The 19,254-nt window shown below is 46.8% G+C and overlaps 1 protein-coding gene across 2 annotated transcripts; it reads left to right on the plus strand.

The window, feature by feature from the left end:
• The first annotated feature begins 26 nt into the window (after positions 1-26).
• TNFRSF1A (TNF receptor superfamily member 1A) lies at positions 27-18,814 on the plus strand. 2 transcript variants are annotated; one of them, XM_040595837.1, is made up of 10 exons: positions 27-104; positions 11,883-12,084; positions 12,395-12,523; positions 12,832-12,975; positions 14,557-14,638; positions 14,947-15,014; positions 15,224-15,346; positions 15,692-15,729; positions 16,502-16,661; positions 17,222-18,814. In XM_040595837.1, exons 1-10 carry the CDS (start codon positions 42-44, stop codon positions 17,521-17,523), a joined length of 1,311 nt encoding a protein of 436 aa, XP_040451771.1. In that variant the 5' UTR covers positions 27-41; the 3' UTR covers positions 17,524-18,814. The 2 variants fall into 2 exon arrangements, with proteins under 2 accessions (XP_040451771.1, XP_040451772.1); XM_040595838.1 differs by lacking the exon at positions 27-104 and adding an exon at positions 2,252-2,409.
• Positions 18,815-19,254: the final 440 nt, after the last annotated feature.

Consider the following 19,254-nt stretch of genomic DNA (forward strand, 5'->3'; position numbering starts at 1 on the left):
GGGGCCCCGTTGCTCACCGGGGCTGTCCCTCAGGGAGAGGGATGGCAAGAAACGGGAACCCGGGAGGGTTCCGCAAGCCGGGAGTAAAGCGGCCGCCCTGGCAGGTTGAAATCCAGCGGCTGTGTGACAGGAGGGTGGAAGGCTGGGCTCGGTCTCCGCGGTGGCACGGAGCCTCAGGAAATACTGAAGGCCTGGCAGGCCGCAGGGAGGCGGGAGGGAGGGGGGGAAGCTGGCTTGGGCTTGGTTCTGGCAAAAGCTGGGAAGTGGATGTGTGCTGGTGCGTTTGGCGTTACTGTAAATGTCTATAACGTGCAGCAGGCTGTGGGATTGCTCTCCCCTACCCGAGCTGCACAAAGAGGCCAATGTAAAGGTCTGTGGGGATTTCTCTTGACACTTGTGTGGTTCTAGAGAAATACTTTTTCATTTTCTGGAAGGCTGAATCTATGGAGATGGAAGGGTGTGCCTTATCCACTCATGTGACAGTATGTGATAAATCTGGAACAATCCATTAAAAACGTGATTTCTTTCTCCACAGAATGTACTGATTGGTGCATGAGAATTTTTCCTTTAGGGGCTAATTTTGTATTGTCCTGGTTCAAGGCAAGGAAATTAACTGGGCAAAACTTGGTAAACCTTTTTCCATCTTTATCCCTGGAGATGGCTGCAGCCTGAACAGGTTGTTCTATTTCCCTCCTTCCTGAAACCTGCAGCTGGAAGGTCAGAGCTGTTCCAAGCCTGCAATGCAGAAGAGAGCTACATAGCTCTGTGGCCCTCATTATTTTGTCCTGGTTTTGGCTGGGATACAGTTACCTTCTCATTAGCTGGTACAGTGCTGTGTTGTGGATTGAGTATGAGAATACTCAATGGTAAAGAAACTATTAAAACATGCTGATTTGTATCAATTGTTAAAATACACACAGAACAACAGACAAAAATATCTACTTAACTGGCCACCATGATGCAAAAGAAATACATCGTGTACTCAGAATTGTGAAAAAGGATGGAGAACATCATTGGTGAGAAACCTTCCTGGGTCAGTCACCAACCACAACTGGGATTTGTAAATGCATGTTGCACCCAGTAGTGGTTGTGTTGAAAAGTTTAATCTTGTTATGCCTATTACTTACCACCATATTGTACATAAAATTATGGAGAATGTTATCTTGCCTTGAAAGACTGAGAACTAGTGGCTTAGAAGGAATGTCTGGTAATAAGGGAGGACACTGTTAAGGAATATTGGACTAGAGCTGTCTGGAGTTAACTGGAATTAGTAGCTAAATTTGCTGAAGCTTTAGGCCACAAGCGGTGATCTTTCACCCAGATATGTTGAAATTTTACCTAATTCCATGGAAAAGGGGCTGCAAGAGCCTGTTTGAGCTAGAAGATGAGGCAGCAAGGAAGGCTGCTACAGTCCTCAGCAGAAGCTCCAACCTCAGAGATAAGAAACTGCTCACCTAGAGACAATTAAGAGACCTTTTGAAGAACAAGACCTCAGACCCTAATATTACTAGACCCTAACATTGCTACTGGTCGGAACTATTGTGAGAGGAGTATGGAATTTAGATTGTAAAGGTATAATTGCTTTGTTTGGGGTCCATCCCCAGAGGCACACAGATCCAGCTGTTTCTACTGCCATACCACTCAAATTACCTTATTGGTCTTAAAGCCAGAGACTCTGCTACGGGATACCTGGAGTGGAGAAAATTCCTTGACGAAGAGCATATATTAAATGAAGTGGAGCTTGCACAGAATGTTACATATGCTTCACTTGCATTTGCACTGCCAATACAGCTGGTTCATTGGAGTGTACAAGAAAATGCCAGTTTCAAATTAAAAAGCACGGGATGGTCATATATAGGGTAAATATGCTAGTTTTGGTTGATAAACTTTCTTTAAAAATATTCAGGTGCTGACAAGGCAGTTGAGATGCAAAGCGTTAGTTTTACAGCTACATGGTTAAGTTTGACAGGAACTGAACACGAAAAGCACTGCTGAGGGGGGAAACGCTCGTGTCCCGGGAGACGCTCAGGTTAGCGCCGGCCGCCTCTCACTCCTTCTCCGGGTGTTCGCTAGCAGCGCCAGCCGCGGTGCACTGCCGCTACCCGCCGCCGGCTCGCCCGTCGCGGGGTCGGAGAGCTGGCAGCCGGGCGGGCACTGTCGCTCCCCGCCCGCCGGGCCGCCCCCGTCCCCCCCTCCCCCGCCCGCCGGGCCGCCGTCCGCCCTGCCCCCCGCCCTCCGGGCCGCCCCCTTTCCTGCCGCCGGAAGCTCGGCTGGGCTCGGCGCTGCTCCGGCCGGCGCTGGGCAGGGCTGGGGCGGCTTCCACGGAAGGCGGGGGGACCCTGCCATGGGGACGTAGCGGGCCGCAGAGCCATGCGCGGCCCGGCGCTGTCCCGCAGCTCGCTGGGGACGGTAAGTGGCGGCGGGGGCATCGCCGCTGCCGACGGGACGGGATCGTGCCCCGGCGGCGGCTCCGCTCCCGCAGCGGGCGGTTTGCGGAGCTGCGGCCGGTTGCGGGGCTGCGCTGCCCGCCGCCCTTTCGGAGCCGGGCTCCCTCCCTGCCTCCTCGCCGCGGCGGGGCTGCCCGTCGGCCCAGCCCGGCTCGGCGGCTTCTGCTCGCGGGGGGCTTCGCTTTCCCTCACGGCAGCTCCGTGCGGGGGCGGGCGGCGCTGGCGGCGCCGTGTTCTCCCGCCGAGGGGCCGGGTGTGCAGCACGGTGGGGGGCGGCTGGCGCCGGGCTGGCAGGAGGGGCGGGAAGCCGGGGCCGCCATCCCGTGCCCTGCCGGGCAGCGGCGCTGCTGAGGGGAGGCCGGGCCGGAGCCGGCTCCCTGCTCCCGGCTCCCTGCTCCCTCCTCCCCTTCCCGCCCACCGCCGGGCACCGGGTTCGCCGGCGCCGTTTCCGGGATTTGTCCCCGAGCCAGGGAAAAGGAGGCTGGATTTACGGGAATGGCGGAGGATTTCCTGCGGCCGTGAGCTGGCGAGGCGCGGGGCCGCGCTGCCGCGGCCGAGCGGGGCCGGGCCCGGGCCGGGCGCGTCGCCGGTGTTAGAAGGGAGCTTTGATGTATGTCCCTCTGCTGGCGTTTAAACCAAGATGAGTGGGCTGTACCTGTGCCCCAACACGGATTTGTTTAAAAACAAGTTTAGCTTTGCCGGTAAATCTGCTTGAGTCAATATTTTTAAGCGGTTGTAATTTTGGGGGTGAAAAAGTTACTCGTCAAAGAAATCAGAGAGTTTCATGAATAACCTGACTGCTGTGGCCACCCACCATCAGCAGCGGCATTATGAGGCAGTGACAGTAGTGGTAGCATCACGACACAGTTATAAATTCTGATATAAAAGTTACAAGGTCAGACGGTTTATCCCTAAATACCTGGGCACCTGCTTGCAGGCACTCGCATGTGGCTGCGCGGGACACGTAACCTTGGGTTAGCTGTTAATTCGTTGTCAGAAAGTTGTGAGTATGCAACTCCCAAGTTACCTTCTGCAGAAGTTTTATCTCTTTTTGCACTTGGAAGCTTTTGGAAACCAGGTAACACACTTCCAGCTCGCAGTGGCAGGGCAGCACAGCTGGAACTGTGGAGTAGGAGCGCTTACACCTCGACACTGTGGATCACTTACCATCTCGGCACCTAGGTAGGATACATAAACTATTGACTTACGCATAGATTTCAAACCAGTTAGAAATAGGCTTTTCCAGGTGTGCTGACTTTAGTATAGCAGTGCGCATATTTTGCGGTAATTCAGATACTATATGTGATGTTATTTGTATTATTGGCAATAAAATATACAAAAATATAACTGGATTCCCCAGATTCATTGTATTATCTTCACTTAGATAATATGCTGGAGGAATAGTGTCCTTCAGTGGGATTTCTTTTTTTTTTTTTGAGGACATTTTTCCCCTCCTATTTACATGTCATTTCAAGTTCTCACTAACACCGTACTCGCTCATTGCAGATCACATTTATCTTTTCCATAAAATCAATTTTTTTTTTTCAGTGTTACAATTCTCACTCTGTTGCATGCCCTTCTATTTTCCATTTACTTTTCATACCATCCTGTGTTTGCTTTCACATCCTTTCTTACTCCCTTGGTGCCCTGTTTCTAGTCTTCCAGTTCTTGGTTTCCTCTAATTCTTTAAAACTTCCTATAGCTTGTTCCATGCATTTCCTCTTTTTGCGTGTCCTTGGCCTCATTTCCAGGTCCTCCATGTTTTCCCTGTGCACTCCTAACTTTTGCAGTGGAAAAAATGGCAGCTGTCTTCACTGAGGCCAGTGTGGTTTTTGTCTCCAAAAAAAAAAAAAAGTTTCATTTATTAAAGGCAGTTCAGTTTTATGAAGGGAAAAAGACAAAATAGCCACAAGGGTGCTTCTGGCATTGATTCTTTTGAAAGGAAAGGGAGGAATTGCAATTTTGAAGTTAGAAGCTGCATTATATAAAAATTGAAAACCAAGCTACCAAGTGCATTGTAAGAAAACTGTTGAGCCTACTGTCCTGTTTCCAGTAGTGGAACCCTTCTGCAAGGGGTTTTGGAGCAAGGCAAGCATAGAGCAATGAGAAATAAAAATACTTTCCTGGCTTCCAGTGATCTGCAACTATAGGAATTCTCAAGTTGAAATGGTGTCTTTCTATTTCAGACCTCTGAGTGTGTTTTTTTCTTCTGCTGATGGGTGTGGTGATTGCTTTTGGAACCAGACATGTTTCTGGCACCCTCAGCACTCTGGCAGGGAGTCCCACACCTTGCCTAAAGAAGTGCCTCCCTGTATTTGTTCTGAAACTGTCTCCTGCTTGTTTTACGTGATGCTTCTTACTTCTTGCATTGGAAGGGACAGAGAACAGGCATCCGAGTTCACCTTCTCCATGGCATTCATGATTTTAGGGCCCGCTATAGTACCCTCTGCTCAGTTTTCTGTTCTATAGACCAGTATTTTTTAATCATTCCTTTTATGACAGCCAGTCTGTACCACTGATTGTCCTTGTTACCTTTCTCTGTATAATATCTGGATTAATTTATATTCTCAGGATTGGGAACCAGAATTGCAGTCTGCGTTCAGTTCTTACGGATTTGTATGATGACATAACAGTGCTCACTGTTTTGCCCTCAAATCCTTTCCTGATAATCTGTAGCACTTGATTGCATTTCTGATTGCTTTCTCCAGCTTGATTCATTCAACTTTTTATCTGCTTATTAAGCTAATTTCAATTTCTGTTTTTGATGACTGTCCACTTCTAGCTAAATGGAACATGCTGATATCTGGGTCTGCGCTAATTTCAGTTGTGTGGTAATTTAAGTTCTCACAAGCAATCAGTATTGTTAGTTTGGATGCCTTTCCCTTACTTTTTACTAAGTAATCAATTTTTTGCATTAGCAGTATTATTGGGGCTAAAAGCAGTTTTGTCATTTTGCTCCTCTTTATCCATTTTCTTTAAATGTCACAAAGGTGTTTTGTTTTTATTTGGGGCAGATCTTGTCTTGTGTTCTGTCCCATAATCTTGTCCTCATCCCTGGCTACCCGATTGATTCCTTTGAACCCTTGGTAACGCAGATCTTTCTGTTGTGGTCTTGGGAGCTTGACAGTGAGAAGCACATCTCAAAGCATCATTGCTCTGTTAAAACAAACAAGAGTGTATCAGTTGCAATGAGTAGGGCTCACTCAGCATGTAACAATTACCTGGCTCTTAAAAAATTCACCTAGTGAGTCACTGACAAGGGGTGTGAGTGTGGCTGTGGCACAGCGCGCGCAGGGCTGAGGACTCGTGCTCTGCTCAAAATCCACTCGGGATTGAAGGGGGAGGCCCCGCAGACCCTTGGCGCAGCTCTTGCTCGGGCAGCGCTCAGTTTCGAGGCTGTGCAGGCTGTACAGCTCTGGAACCAGCCCTGAAGGCAGGCAGGCAAAGCACTGGGCTGTGGGTGGACTCAGGACTCTGACACTGTTCACCACTGTGTCCTCTAAGGAAAAATGAAAAAGTTATTTTCTGCTGGTTGTGGTCACCTACTGACTTTTCCACTCTTTATCTCTGGTAATATGAAGTAAACACTTCTAACTGTATGTACAATAAAGATAGGTACACATTTTGTAATATGAAGTCCATTATCTTTATAGATAAATCAGTTTTTTATGTTTTTTAAGTTAAGATTTCTAAGGCCTTCTTCATTGCATGAAAGTTATTACCAGTTTCCTGATTTTAGACAAGTGCAGCATTCCTCCATCTGATCTTCAGAAAATGGAGGATTATTTATAATAATAGCTCTTGTATTTTTCTTTTGACCTTTCCAGGTTTTGGTGAGCAATGAGAAAAGCTTCCTGTAAATGTTGCTTCAATACACATTTCTCAATGTGTAAAGCAGAAGTTCTGGTTTCCTGTGCATCTTTGTGTAGCAAACTTAAAATGCAAACCTCAAAGAGCTTTTGGAAATGGCTGAAGCAGTCAAAGATCATCAGGGTAATCTTGCACCCTGATTTCTTTGGTAGCCTGTTACTCTGAATAAGATCTCTATTTTCCTCCACACTTCCAGGCTGGCTTATTTTTATGACTCATCAAAAAGGCTAACAGATGACTAATATGTAAATTACTTTAATATTGGCGTGTATCATGCTGAACTCTTAAGCAAAGGGAAGTTTCTATTAAGAAATGCGTGAGAAGTTCTAATGACTTGCCATGCCTTTTATTTGCAGGTAGTTCTTTAGTTTAAAAATGGAATTTGCAAAATTGAATTTTTTTTGAGAGAAGCAGTTGAATAAGTTGTTGTTGGGGAAACAATTATTAAATTATTAATGTCAGGTGTGTACAAAAAAGAGTAAGCCTCCTAATCAAATTTTAACAGCACATCTGGATTTATAATGTTGTTTTATTCTGAAAATGTCAGCTTTTTCCTTTTGTAACAAGGAGATTTAAACTGAAAATTACTAATTTGGAACTATTCTACAAATTAGCTTAGTGATGGGCAATACTTTGTGAATTGTTTGGAATACTAATACCCGAGCATCTGCTCTAGCAAGTATTGCCTTCCTGTTAGTTCACATGAACAGTCGTGGGGTGTCAAGGTGCTGTGTGTGTGCAGGAGTCATTTCTCACCTGGCTAATCCCCCCCCTCCCCTTCCCACTTAGTTTGCTTGCTGTGACTGGCCTTGGTCCTCTCGGGACACCTCTAGGCATCCACTGGCTTTCTACCAGAGGGGTAGAAAGAGGGAGTCTTGCTCCCAACAAAACCCTCTCTGTCCTCTTCTCTGTCATACTGTCATACCTGTGTGTCACTGTACCTGCTTCCTCCCCCCTCCTCCCTGAGGGCGAGGAGCCCTGCAGGTAGCAGCAGGGCTACACCTCTGCACAGGGAAGGGCAAAGTGCATGATACAGAGCTGCAGCATCTGTGTGGAGGAATTTGGCGTTTCCTAGCTTTGTGGACTTTGGCAGGTGATGATATGGTAGCCCTGATACGCTGCACTTCCCTGTTCTGTCCTTGTTTCAGATAGTGTGCATTCTTTTTCCTTGGCCTGAGAACACTGCTCTCAAATGTCCCTTTTTATTCCCCTCCCCTCCCCCTGCCTTCTTGCATTTTGCTGTGTTCTTCACTTTTATCTTTGCTGTTCCTTTCTTTCTTTGGCTTGCTCTGTAGAGTTGTCACCTCCCTTGCAGTTCTCAGTGCATGGTCTGGTGAAGCAGAAGCAGCAGCAAGGGTGTGACTTGTAGCAGTGGCAGTAATTCAAGAATATTTGAGATTGAAGATGGTATAGGGGCTCTTAACTCCTGTCTCGGCTGCCAGAACTTTGCACAGAAGAGCTTTGGGGCTTGTGTAGCGCTTTTTTTCCCACTGTAGCTATCTGGCAGTAAGTTGCTGACATGAGACATAAGAAGGACCTGGGGCTGCTTCATATCCAAGGAGAATGTGTGGGGCATGTAGCTGTCACCAGGAGGGGTGGAATCATTTAAGGAAGCAGCATTCTGGTTTTTATCTGCTGTGTTTTGTTTATTTCTGCAGCAGTTTCAGAAATAAAACCTAGAGTTTCTGCTGACTTTTTTTTTTTCCTGGGCAGTCCCCGCTCACTAAAAACGTGAAACACCGGTGTGCATGATGTGGTTTGGTGGTTTCAATTATCATTTGGCTTAGGTAATACACGCTGTCCACTTCTCTATGCAGTATTGGTTAGTGGATGCTTGTTCTTTCTCCTGGCAAGTGGAATCAGAGCATGTTATAAATGTAACAATGGAAAGTCACCTTATTTCAGTTGTAGAAGACCTTTAAACTGCCTTGGTGAGCAGCGATCAGTGACTTGAGGCTTCAGGGTTTGGTAAATGGGGCTACGTCTGGCTGGCGCCTGGTGGCCAGCGGTGCCCCTCAGGGCTCAGTGCTACGGCCGGTTCTGGTCAGTGTGTTTATCAGTGATCTGGGGGCAGGAGCTGACCGCACCAGTTTGCTGATGGTACCGAACTGGGAGGTGCCGTTGACTCTCTTGAGGGACAAGAGGCCTTGCAGAGGGATCTGGGTAGATTGGAGCATTGGGCTGTGGCTGATGGGATGGAATCCAACAAGTCCAAGTGGCGGATTCTGCACTTGGGATGGAGCAGCGCCGGGCACAAGTGTGAACGGGGAGGGGAGCGGCCGCAGAGCAGCCCTGCAGCAGGGGCTCCGGGGTGCTGGTGGGCAGCAGGCTCAGGATCGGTCAGCAGTGTGCCCTGGCAGCCACGGGCAGCCCGCACCCTGGGGTGCATCACAGGCAGCATCACCGGCCGGGCAAGGGAGCCGGTCCCCCCGCTGTGCCCAGCCTCGGCGCGGCCTCGCCCTGGGCGCCGGGGGCAGGTCTGGGCCCCGCCGTTTCAGAGGGACGGGAAGGTGCTCGGAGGTGCCCAGAGGAGGGACCAACGCTGGTGAAAGGGCCGCAGGGCTCGTGTCCTGTGGGGAGCGGCTGGGGGCTTGGGGCCTGTCTGGTTTGGAGCGAAGGGGGCTGAGGGGCGACCCCACGGCTCTGCAGCTCCCTGGGGAGGGGAGGGGGGGGGGGGAGGTGCTGAGCTCTTCTCCCTGGGGTCCGGCGATGGGACAGGCGGGAGCGGTTCGGAGCTGCGCCGGGAGAGCTGGGACTGGACACGAGGAAGCCTTTCGTCACCCGGAGGTGGCCAGGCGCTGGGACAGGCTTCCGAGAGAGGTGGTGGCTGCCCCGAGCCTGTCGGGGGTGAGGCCTTGGGACAGAGCCCTTAGCACCGCCTGCAGCGTGTGGTCAGCCCTGCAGTGGCCGGGCCGTGGGGCTGGGTGGCCGCTCAGGTCCCTCCCAGCTGGAACAGGCCATTCTATTCTAATTTCACGTATTTCCTGAATTTTATGAAGTCTGTCGTTGGTAAAAATCTGTATACTGCTGAAGGGCTTGGGGAGCTGCTTAAGGTGATGGTGTGTGGTTTTTTGCTTGGTTTTGGGTTTTTTGCCATGCGAATGATTTTTCTGGAAGGCCGAGTCACTGGTTCGTGAATCACTTGTGGTCTGTGACTCTTTGTTCCTCAGATTTTGATCAGTAATAATGTGTTAATTCTGGTTTGATTACACTTGCAGACACACTTTTGTTCAATCTGATAAAACTGAAAATACCTTTCGTGTTGTGTTTGGGTTTTGAAGGTGTATCTGACCAATTTTCTATGTATTTTTAGCTTGATCTTTGGAGCTTTCCTCTGTTGTTTCTGTTGCTGACTTATCTGTCTTACGAGTCGAGTGTATAGATTCTTATATCTGGGGATTAATCATTGCCTAGAGAATCAGGATGTTTTTATTTTGGCTGTCAGACCATTTGTGTGAATTATCTGTTGTTTTCCTGCAAGTGGTCAATCTTTTAAGACTGTCAGCTGCTGAAAACAAGTTTTATTTCTTACTGAGTTGTTGGAGTGCTTGCATTTATCCTGTGGTCAGCTAATGAAGTCTCAAATGATAGCTATTTAAATATGTGGTTCGTTTGTTTTTTTTTTTTTTCCTTTTTTGTTGCCCCTGTTCATCTGGTCTATTGAATATGTCTTTGACAGTGCTGTCTGAAAAACGGGGTTTTTGCTTTGTCAGAGTTGCAAAGTCCTATCCTTCCTGAGGTTTTAAGTTGCTTTCATGTATGTACCTTTTCTCCCCAAGGCTTTTTAAGAGAGAAACAGGACAGTGTGGGGCTGTCATAGCCATCTTACTTTGTGTATCTTTTCCTAAGCTTGCAACCACAAAATTGGTATCAGCATTGTGGTTTACCCTTACTGGTTTACTTTCCTTTTGCTACAAGTCTCCTAGCTGAAAAAGCAAAAAGAAGCAGAACTCTAAAGCTGTGCCCGTGTAGTTAAGCATCTTGCCACTTTAAAAAAAGCAAGCTGGGAAAACATTACAACATAGGGAAGTTGGTGCAGTAAAACTCAGTGTGAGGTTGTATGAACGGGGTGGGGTGGTATTTATTTGCATGCACACACACACACGCAAAAAAGTTGATTTTCAGGCATTCACATGATCTGATGCATAGACTGCATTGGCACGCACTCCTCACGACATACTTGGGAGCACCAACATGTGTATGTCCAGATGGTGTGGCCAGGATCGCTTGTGTGCAGTGCAGATGACGAGGCATGCTGGCTGTCAAGTCTTCATCATGCTTCTGGGGCTCTTCATGGCACCACAAACTAGTTTTTGGACAAGTCCATCAAACCCTTTGGGAGTAATCAGCTGGGTTTGCTCCATGGAAACTTGCTGACTTGATGTTCCATAAATTTTGGGCCAAGTTGTTTCCCGGTTTTGTTTTTTCTTTAATCTTTTTGGGTTTTTATGGTGGTTTTTTTTCCTTGTCTGAACACATGCTTGAAATACATGCCTAAGGTCTATTTTTCTGTTGGGCCAACAGGCAAAGGAATTGTGTTTGTGATATGGTGCAATCTCATTACTGTCCTCCTGGTCTTTTGCTGATGAGTCATCTATGCTGTGGTCTTACCACAGTGTAGACCTTTTGGCCATGTCATAAACAGCACATTTCTCAATTTCACTGTTGGGAATAATGTCCTGAAAACAATGTCCAGGGAATGGTGTCTTTCATTGTTGGCATAGGCTGTTCTTTTAACCCTTTGCTCTGCTGTTCCTTCCCGCATGTGTGTGTATACACACTCATGCTGTCTTACAGTCATACTGCAGTCACGCCAATTTTAATATTTCTGTTAAAATTCTTGATAAGTCCTCTTCAAAGTGAAAACCAGCAAGTAAATCTTAAAGGAATTAGAAAAAACCCACCGCATTTCTGTGGCAGACTGTTCAGACTGAGTGTTAACAGCTGCAGTTTAAGAGGAAGAATGTACGTTTGACAGGGAGAGAAGTTGAAAACCTAACTTTCCCACGGTTCTAGGGCTGGCTTGCTCTGGAGGAGTTTTGGAATGTTTTCTGTACTTTGCATGCAGTGAGATCCCCCTCTGCTGCCTTATTCCAGACTTCACAACTGGTTTATTTATTTGATAGAACTGCAAGTACTGGATACTTCCTTCTTTCTGGATCTGTTGCTGGATGGGCAGTCTGCCTTCCTTCCTTAATAAAAACATTCCCTTGCTCTTGAGAAACTTTCTTGCAAGTTGCAGGATTTTCAAGGCATTTCATCTACAAATTACACATCACAAAAAGTATTTTCTTTATATACAATTAGTTTGTCATAGAGACCATTATGTTGCATTTATTAATAACACAGATGACAGGCATGGGTTGTTCGGGGTTTTTTTGGTAAATAATTTCCCCACACACTTGTCAGTGGAGGGTTCTGATGACAGAATTGGTTAAGTCAATTGAACTCGCTGTTATAGCAAGATTTCATTGTAAGTGCTGAAGTCAGCTGTGCAGTCTGCAAGAGGATATGATGTTTTCTGACCTTGTTTCTCTCCCTCTTTCTTTCTCTCTGTATTTACAGGTCATCCTAACATTTGTCTGTGTGTTGACAAAGGAATCTGTAGAAATTGCTCCATTGCCATATACACTGCAAGTCCATCGGGTAGCTTTGGATGGAAGAGACCCCTCTAACCCTTTGAGGAGAGAAAAGAGGCAGGTGCAGTGTCAACTGGGACAGTACCTACATCCCAGAGAGACCCACTGCTGCATGAGGTGCCATGCAGGTACATAAAATAAGTATAGTAATAGTGACCTTCACCTTAGAGGTGTTTCACTGTCTTGTGCTCTCAAACTGTCTCTGTCCTGCCAGCTACATCAGTGCTCCCTTTCCTTGGTACCTATCCCTACCCAGATAAATTCTCATTCTTTGTCTTTTCTTTTGGACTCTGTGTCCTTCATGCTGTTGACAGCAAGCATACTCGGTCCTTACATCATCAGCTCCAGAGTTTCTCTTGAGGAATCAGTGACTCCTATCCTCCCTAAGACAATGTGTTTGCCTTCCTGTCAGAGCTCTGTTGAATGATTTTCTTGCAGGTACCTACAAGGCGAAAGACTGTGATCGGCCTGACCAGGCACCTGTCTGTCTTCCGTGTGCTAATGGCACATTCACAGCTGTTGATAACACCATGTCTAAATGCTTCCAGTGCACACATTGCCGTACAGGTGAGTTATCTACAGAACCTGAGGGAAATGGGTGGTAGTGGCGGGTGGGAGGTTGGAGAGGATGGCAAGGTGAGTGAGGAAGCTGGGAAAAGTACAATTGAATGGGCAAAAGGACAGTGTATGGGAAGGGATTGGGAACAGCAGGAATAACAGTTAGCAAATTACTACAGTCTGATACACAGTTTGCACACCTTTTTGGCCTTTTTCTGGAAGGTTAGGGGATAATAATACCTGTCGTCGTAACAGTGCTCTTTCAGTTGAAGGTGAAGGAAGAGGTTGGAATAATCATTTCTTCTTTCCTTCCTCAGAATTCCAGCAGATAGTAGAGACCCCCTGCACCCCAAAGCAAGATACTGTATGCGGCTGTCGGAAGAATCAGTATCAGATTGGCCCATCTGATCTCTTCCAGTGTAGGAACTGCAGCTTGTGTGTCAATGGGATTATTGCCAACTGTGAGTATGGCATGGATATGGCTCCAGTATGGACATACTGTACTAGGGTAGTCATTAACAGTCCTCTGTTCACTTGCTGATACTGTAGCACCTTGACCCGAAGTGATTGAAGTTTTGGAACAACTGTTGCTTTTGTCTGCGCCCTTTTCCCATTTTTTGCCTGCCTTGGCATCAATCCCTGTTTTCTATCACAGGTTTTTCCTTCCTTTTGTTCTTGAGTGGTTTCTTGGGTTTTGGCTGTTGTGAGGAGATACTTTCTACTTGATTTTGGTACGTCTGCCTTGCACGTACAAGGTCTTTATGTTCTAGAGCAGATTTCCTCCTCGCCTTCCTTTTTTGTCTTCTGATGCTCATTGCGTTTCCCTCACCAGCTCCTGGAAGCACTTTGAGTACAATGGCTGAAAATACTGTTGGTTCCAGTGCTTAGCTGAACCGCTTGCCAGTCGGTTGCTTAACACCACAGTGTACTGTGCAGTGTTTTAAAGTAAAGAGCTTCTCAGGTAATGCTGAACTGTACCCAGTGGCATTGGGCATGATCTGGGGATGGTGCAGGCGTCTGAGAGAAGTACCTGTGTCAGCTGTCCCAAGCTGCCTCATCTCCAGTCAAGAATCAGAGATCTTAATGAAATACTGCTTGCTGCCCTCCACTTTGTGCTGCAGTCTAATTCTGTTTGTGTCCCGTAAATGCTGCTTACCTTGTCCTGAAGCTATCCCTTCTTTGCAAATTCTGCTGCTTGTGATCCCTTTCCCATCTCTTACCCTGCCTAGCGTGAGGTTTGCTGTCTCTCTGGTGAATGTGTTCCCTCTGGTGCTCAGTAATCTATCTTGTCACAGTTTCCATGCTTGTGTTTATCCTCCAGGGTCATCATCGTATGCTGCCCTTCAGCAGTTTTCTTCCCTCTTGGCTGATGTAGAACAGTTTTAGTCCTGTCCCTCTCTTGCCACAGAACGCATGCTGCTTGTTCTGGTACCTTTTTCCCTCCCCCTCATGCACCTTAATGTCTTTCTATTGCTATTCTTGTCTGCTCCTCTCCACACCTATTTTACTTGGTCTCCATACTGTGACTTGCTTAGAAGCAATAGCTCTTTCCTTTCTTATCCCTTGCACTCGCAGCATAGCAGATCACAAGAGTGGATATGTGTCCCATGGCTTGAAGTGATTTCTCCCTGCCATGAACTGACTTCCTCACCAGTCCCAGCTGCTCAGGGACCACTTCTCCCTTATTTTTGCCTGACTAATGTGATTTCCCCTTCCTGTCACACTTGAACTTGAGTGACTTTCCCTGCTTTTGTGCTGGAACTGTCATTATCTGTTAGACCAATTTCAGCTGCACTGTAATTTTAGACCCTTTCCAAGCCTCTACAGAGGACCCTGACCTATCAGGACAGTGGAACTGTTATTTTTCTTTTTCTCCTTCCCCCAGCTCTGTCCTCAAACATAGACCTAATCCTCTATCTTTTTCATTAGCAGTTCTCCAGGCTCAAAGAGGGATAGTCTCCCACCCGTCTTGGAGTGGATTTCTGTCCTTTTGTTTTTTTCTCTGTCCAGAATACAGCAATGGTTTCTTCTTTTCTCTACAGGTTCAAAGAACAAAGACACAATTTGCAGGTGTAAGCCTCGATTCTTCTTGACACTTAGTAATGTTTGCAAGCCTTGCAACAGGTGAGGTTTATTTTTTTTCTCTGTCTGCTCCTCCACTGAGTAGGAGAGACAGCAGACACAAGCCTCACAGGGGGAGGAAATTTTCCTCAAGGCTCTTTACAACATTCTGCCTTTCTGGCGCAATCAGGTCTTCCCCTCTGCCACCCCCAGTCTTCTGAATGTAGGCATCAGCCTACTAAAATCCCAGTCACAGGCCACACTGCATTGCTTTGCTTTGCAGGCTCATCTTAACTTGTCTGTTACTCAGGATTGTTACAAATGGCTGCCGTTTCATTTCACAGTCGCTCACCTCTGATTTGCTCTTTCAGCTGCGTTGGAGAAGAATGCTTGCAGTGTCATAGCCCAGTGACTACCTCACCGACTTCATCTGGGCTGAGTGAGTACTGAGGGAACTGAGGGGCAGTGAAATCTTTTCAGTGTGGGCTTTTGTTCTGTTAGTGCCTTTTGTAAAGTGTTACTTTCTCCACTCTCTCAAACTACTATTCTTTTTCTGCAATTTGCATGTCTTCACTTGCTGTTCTTCCTCTAGCACCTACCACCTCCTTTCTCAGTCACTCACTCATTTGCCCTCTTCCTTTTGTCCAGATGTGAGCCTTGTCCTTGGCATCATTGTTGCAATATTTGGAGTTATCTCTGTCCTCTACATTGTAAATAAAGTAGTGAAGCTGGTCCAGGGAAATGGGATAGCGTCGTCTTTCTACTCCTGTGGTGAGTACAGCCGCAAATGCAGTGATATGAATTGGGATAGACATCGCTCTCTGTGTGATGTGTATGTGCACACGTGTGAGGGGAAAGAGGGGGATCCCGTTTCTCTGCTTTGTTGCAAGGCCAGAGGAACACAGGAACTTGACAGCAGAGCTTATTGGTGCAGTTCTTACAACTCTGCATCCATGCCCATAGCTGTGACTGAGAGGACATGTGAGCTCATTGCTGGGGGATCTGCATGTGCCCTTTTAGAGGGCAGGATTGTGCATAGCTGCTTTGCCAGTTTTCTCTGGGATGAGAGGAAGTGAAAATAATTCCTGCTTTCTTTTCTCTTTTTTTCCTTTAAAGTTTCTTTGCCGCAGACAACCAAAGAGCCAGTATCTGAGGTGAGCAAGATGATGAGTATAAGAACCTTTCCTTCTGCTTTCAACTGTGTTAGTCTGGGATCCAGAGTAACATTTTTCCCTGTGGGCTGTTTTCAGCCCTTGTATTTTCAAATGAGCTGAGTAATAGGGCTGTTTAATTCAGAAGTCTTTTCCTGTAGAGGGTGGAGTCATTAACGTTTTACATGCCCTCTTCTACAGGATGCTGCTCAAACTCCTGGCTTTTTGCTTTTTTTTTTCTTTCTGGATGCATTTTTTTTTCAGCTAGCTGGTACTTAATTCCTTTTTCTCTATATACACCAGACTTGGAGGATTTATCTCATTTTACTTCAGATCTTGACCCCACAAGCCTCTCAGTGCTGCTTCACAGTGTGTTTTTGTGTCCAGTGTTGTACTGCAATTAAGAGGGCCCAAACAGTAGCTGAGATGAGGCTTCCACAGCCTTACAGAGAAGGCTGGTGGGAAAGGTGGCATGTTGAGCTTCTAGAATGGTGGTGATTTCCGGTCCCAGCCTTACCTGATTTTGTAAAGAAATACTTTTTTCCAGACTTCTGTGTTTTGATGCCAAAAAGGAGTTAAACTTCCTGGGTTCTGCTGGAAAGAGATGTTTGGTGCCTTCTGCTCCAACAAGGCATATAGGAAGAATTAAAACCTCAGCACTTGCTCCCCACCTAGCTTGGATAAATTTTACTATATAAAGCTAGAGGTTCTTTGCAGGAGACGGGTGTATTGTGCTGCTGTGGGTGATTCTGGACTAAGAAAATGTGTCTTTCAGGCTGAGGTAAAAAGAAGTGAAGTCTCCATCCTTGTTTCTGAGTCCCAGAAGGAAACAGAATTGCTGGTGAATGCAACACCACCACCTGTGCCTCTGCTGCAGAGTTCCCATGAATTACCAGACTGTGTCAGACCTGCCAGGAAGACGCAGCTTCCAGGCAGTAAGTGAAACTCCCCCCATCCTTCCCTCTTTCCCCTGGCAAACAAGAACCTGATTATGCAGATGCAGCTAGGAGGATGTTGAACAGCCCTTACCTGGGTGTGCACGACCTGTGTGTATACTTCATGCATGGCACAGTACAAAGCGAGAAGCATGCCCAGAGCCTGCCAGGCTGTATATGCTAAACACCTGTGCAAGACTTTTCTGTTCTCCCTTTTCCCTAGTAGCAAAATAGATTGTCATATGTGGCAACATGCCGTCAGTCTTGGTGCCTCTGGGATGGTGACCCAAGGCATCCTTTTTGCAGGAATGTGGCAGCAAGGCCCTAAGCATGCATGCCCAGCTCTGCTCATAACCTTACACAAGAGCATATGGAAGCATCCCCATTGCTTTTTGAGGGGTAAGGGCAAGTCTGGACATCACACAAGTCTGTGTGACTGCTTAGTAGAAGACCTGCACAGCAGGGGTAATACCTGATCCCAAGGCACCATCCAGCCTTGGATTATTTGCATTTTCCTTGAGGCTGCAGAACTCTGGTTTTCACACTTTTTCTTTTCACAGACCCTGCTATTCTCTACACTGTAGTCGATCACGTACCACCATCTCGGTGGAAAGAGTTTGTGAGGCGTCTGGGTCTGAGTGACTGTGATCTAGAGCGAATTGAGATGGAACATCGACGTTTACGAGATGCCCAGTATGAAATGCTTAGACTGTGGAAACTGCAGATGGGCCATGCTGCAACTGTGGAGCGCATCAGCTGTGTTCTTAACCACATGGAGCTGAGTGGCTGCAGTGAAGCTGTTCAAGAGGCTTTGCTAAACCAGAACTCTCCTCAGCCTTGCAGCCTCCACAGCCATCTTTAATCTGTTTCTGCTTTGGTTGCCCTGTTAAGAGAGAGGATCATAACTCCCTTTTCTGTCTTCCTTTTCCCGTATCTCCCAGTCTTTCTAACACTCCTTAGCTGGGTTTGTTGGAGGTGGCAGCAGATCATGCTGGAGGAAGGCTGAGGCTTGCTTCTCAGCCACCATGTAACTGAACACCTTTAAGCCAAGACAGACTTCTGCAACAACTCCTTTCCCAAGGCGGGAAAGCATCTCATAAAGTGAGGTGTGAACTTGGACCAAGATGGAAACGGGAGCTCAGAGTGACTTGATCAGCTGCTTGATGGACAAATTGTTGCTGAAACAGATGCTCCACCCACCATGTGCTGGGTAAACTTCTAGGATGACTTGGTTAAGCTGGCTGGGTGGTAAAGTACTCACTCACTTTTTGCAGATGTGTTTTTCTGCAAGATCAGACAGTTGAACTGGCTCACATTGCAGCCCTGTGATTGCTAAACCTGACTCAAGGGAAGTGGTGGGAGGATGTGCCTCCTGCTGCGAGCGGGGGAAGATTGCCCCCTTTTGGTATCGGCTAGTTTCGCTGTGGCAAAAGAATTACGGCGATCCAGAAGTGGTGGCTCATGAGAAACAACGGGAGGATGTTACTCTTTCCACACCCCCATTTCCCTCAAGTTCAAGAGGAATAAGGATTCCAGGCCAGTGAGTCAGATGAGAGGGTTGGTGCTTTTTTTCTCAACCTTTTTTTTCCCTGTAACTAGAAACCATGTAAGATGGCATTAACAAAACACCTGCCTGCGTGTCTGTCCAAGTGCAGAGTGGGAAGGAATGCGTGCGTGCAGCTCGGTGAGAAGGTACCTGTGTACCTGGTAGTGTGAGTGCCTCTGCAGACCTGTGCTTGCACACAGGTCAGGAGGCTTGTGTCTACTTGCTTACCTATCTCTAAACGATTTGCTGAATCTGATCTGATTGCAAATGGGACTGTGTATGTGTACAGATATATAAAAATACACATATATATATATGTGTATCTTAGCAACTGTTGAATAACTTCACACTACTACCTGGACTGCATTCTGTGACTGCTACTTGAGTGTGAGAGCCATTCAGTACTATCTCCAGGTTCTCTCCATCACTTTCTCACAGGTGTTACCCTGGGTGAAGCAGAAGTAGCAAAAATCAATTAGCCTGCATCAGGTGCAGGTTGTCCACACATTTGTAACGTGGATATTTTTCTTTAGTCTCATCCCTTGACCACTGAGGAACTTTCTATTGTAAATACACTAAATGCTCTGAATTAAAATTCCTGTTTTTACCTCTGCCTTCATTCTGGTTTTGTCCATATCGACTTCTGGGACTGTGGGTGGGGGCAGAGAAAGGGGAATAACTTCCAGAAGTGGCAAGAGTGGCTGGCTTGATGGTCTGATGATTTTTTTTTTTTAAAAAAACCCAAGTTTTACGAACTTTTGTGTGTACAGCTTAGCTGCCCTCAAGTCACAGGAAGCTGGCAGAGGGCAGTAAGTAGGACTTAAATCTGTTTGCAGGTCGCAGGTAATTCAAGAGTCGCAGGGGATGCTAGCGTCTTTAAAGTGAATTTTAATCACTATACAATGAATAATTTTGATTTGTATTTGGCTTTTTAAAGAGAATATCTTTAAACAAAAGAATAGTAATAGATTTTTACTTACAGAAGCCTGTTTTTGCCTGGGGAACCAAAGCACTGTGTTAAGGCAGTAACAATGTGCTTACTCCAAT

The sequence above is a fragment of the Falco naumanni genome, chromosome 5 (genome assembly GCF_017639655.2).
Source record: "Falco naumanni isolate bFalNau1 chromosome 5, bFalNau1.pat, whole genome shotgun sequence".
Taxonomy (NCBI): Eukaryota; Metazoa; Chordata; class Aves; order Falconiformes; family Falconidae; genus Falco; species Falco naumanni.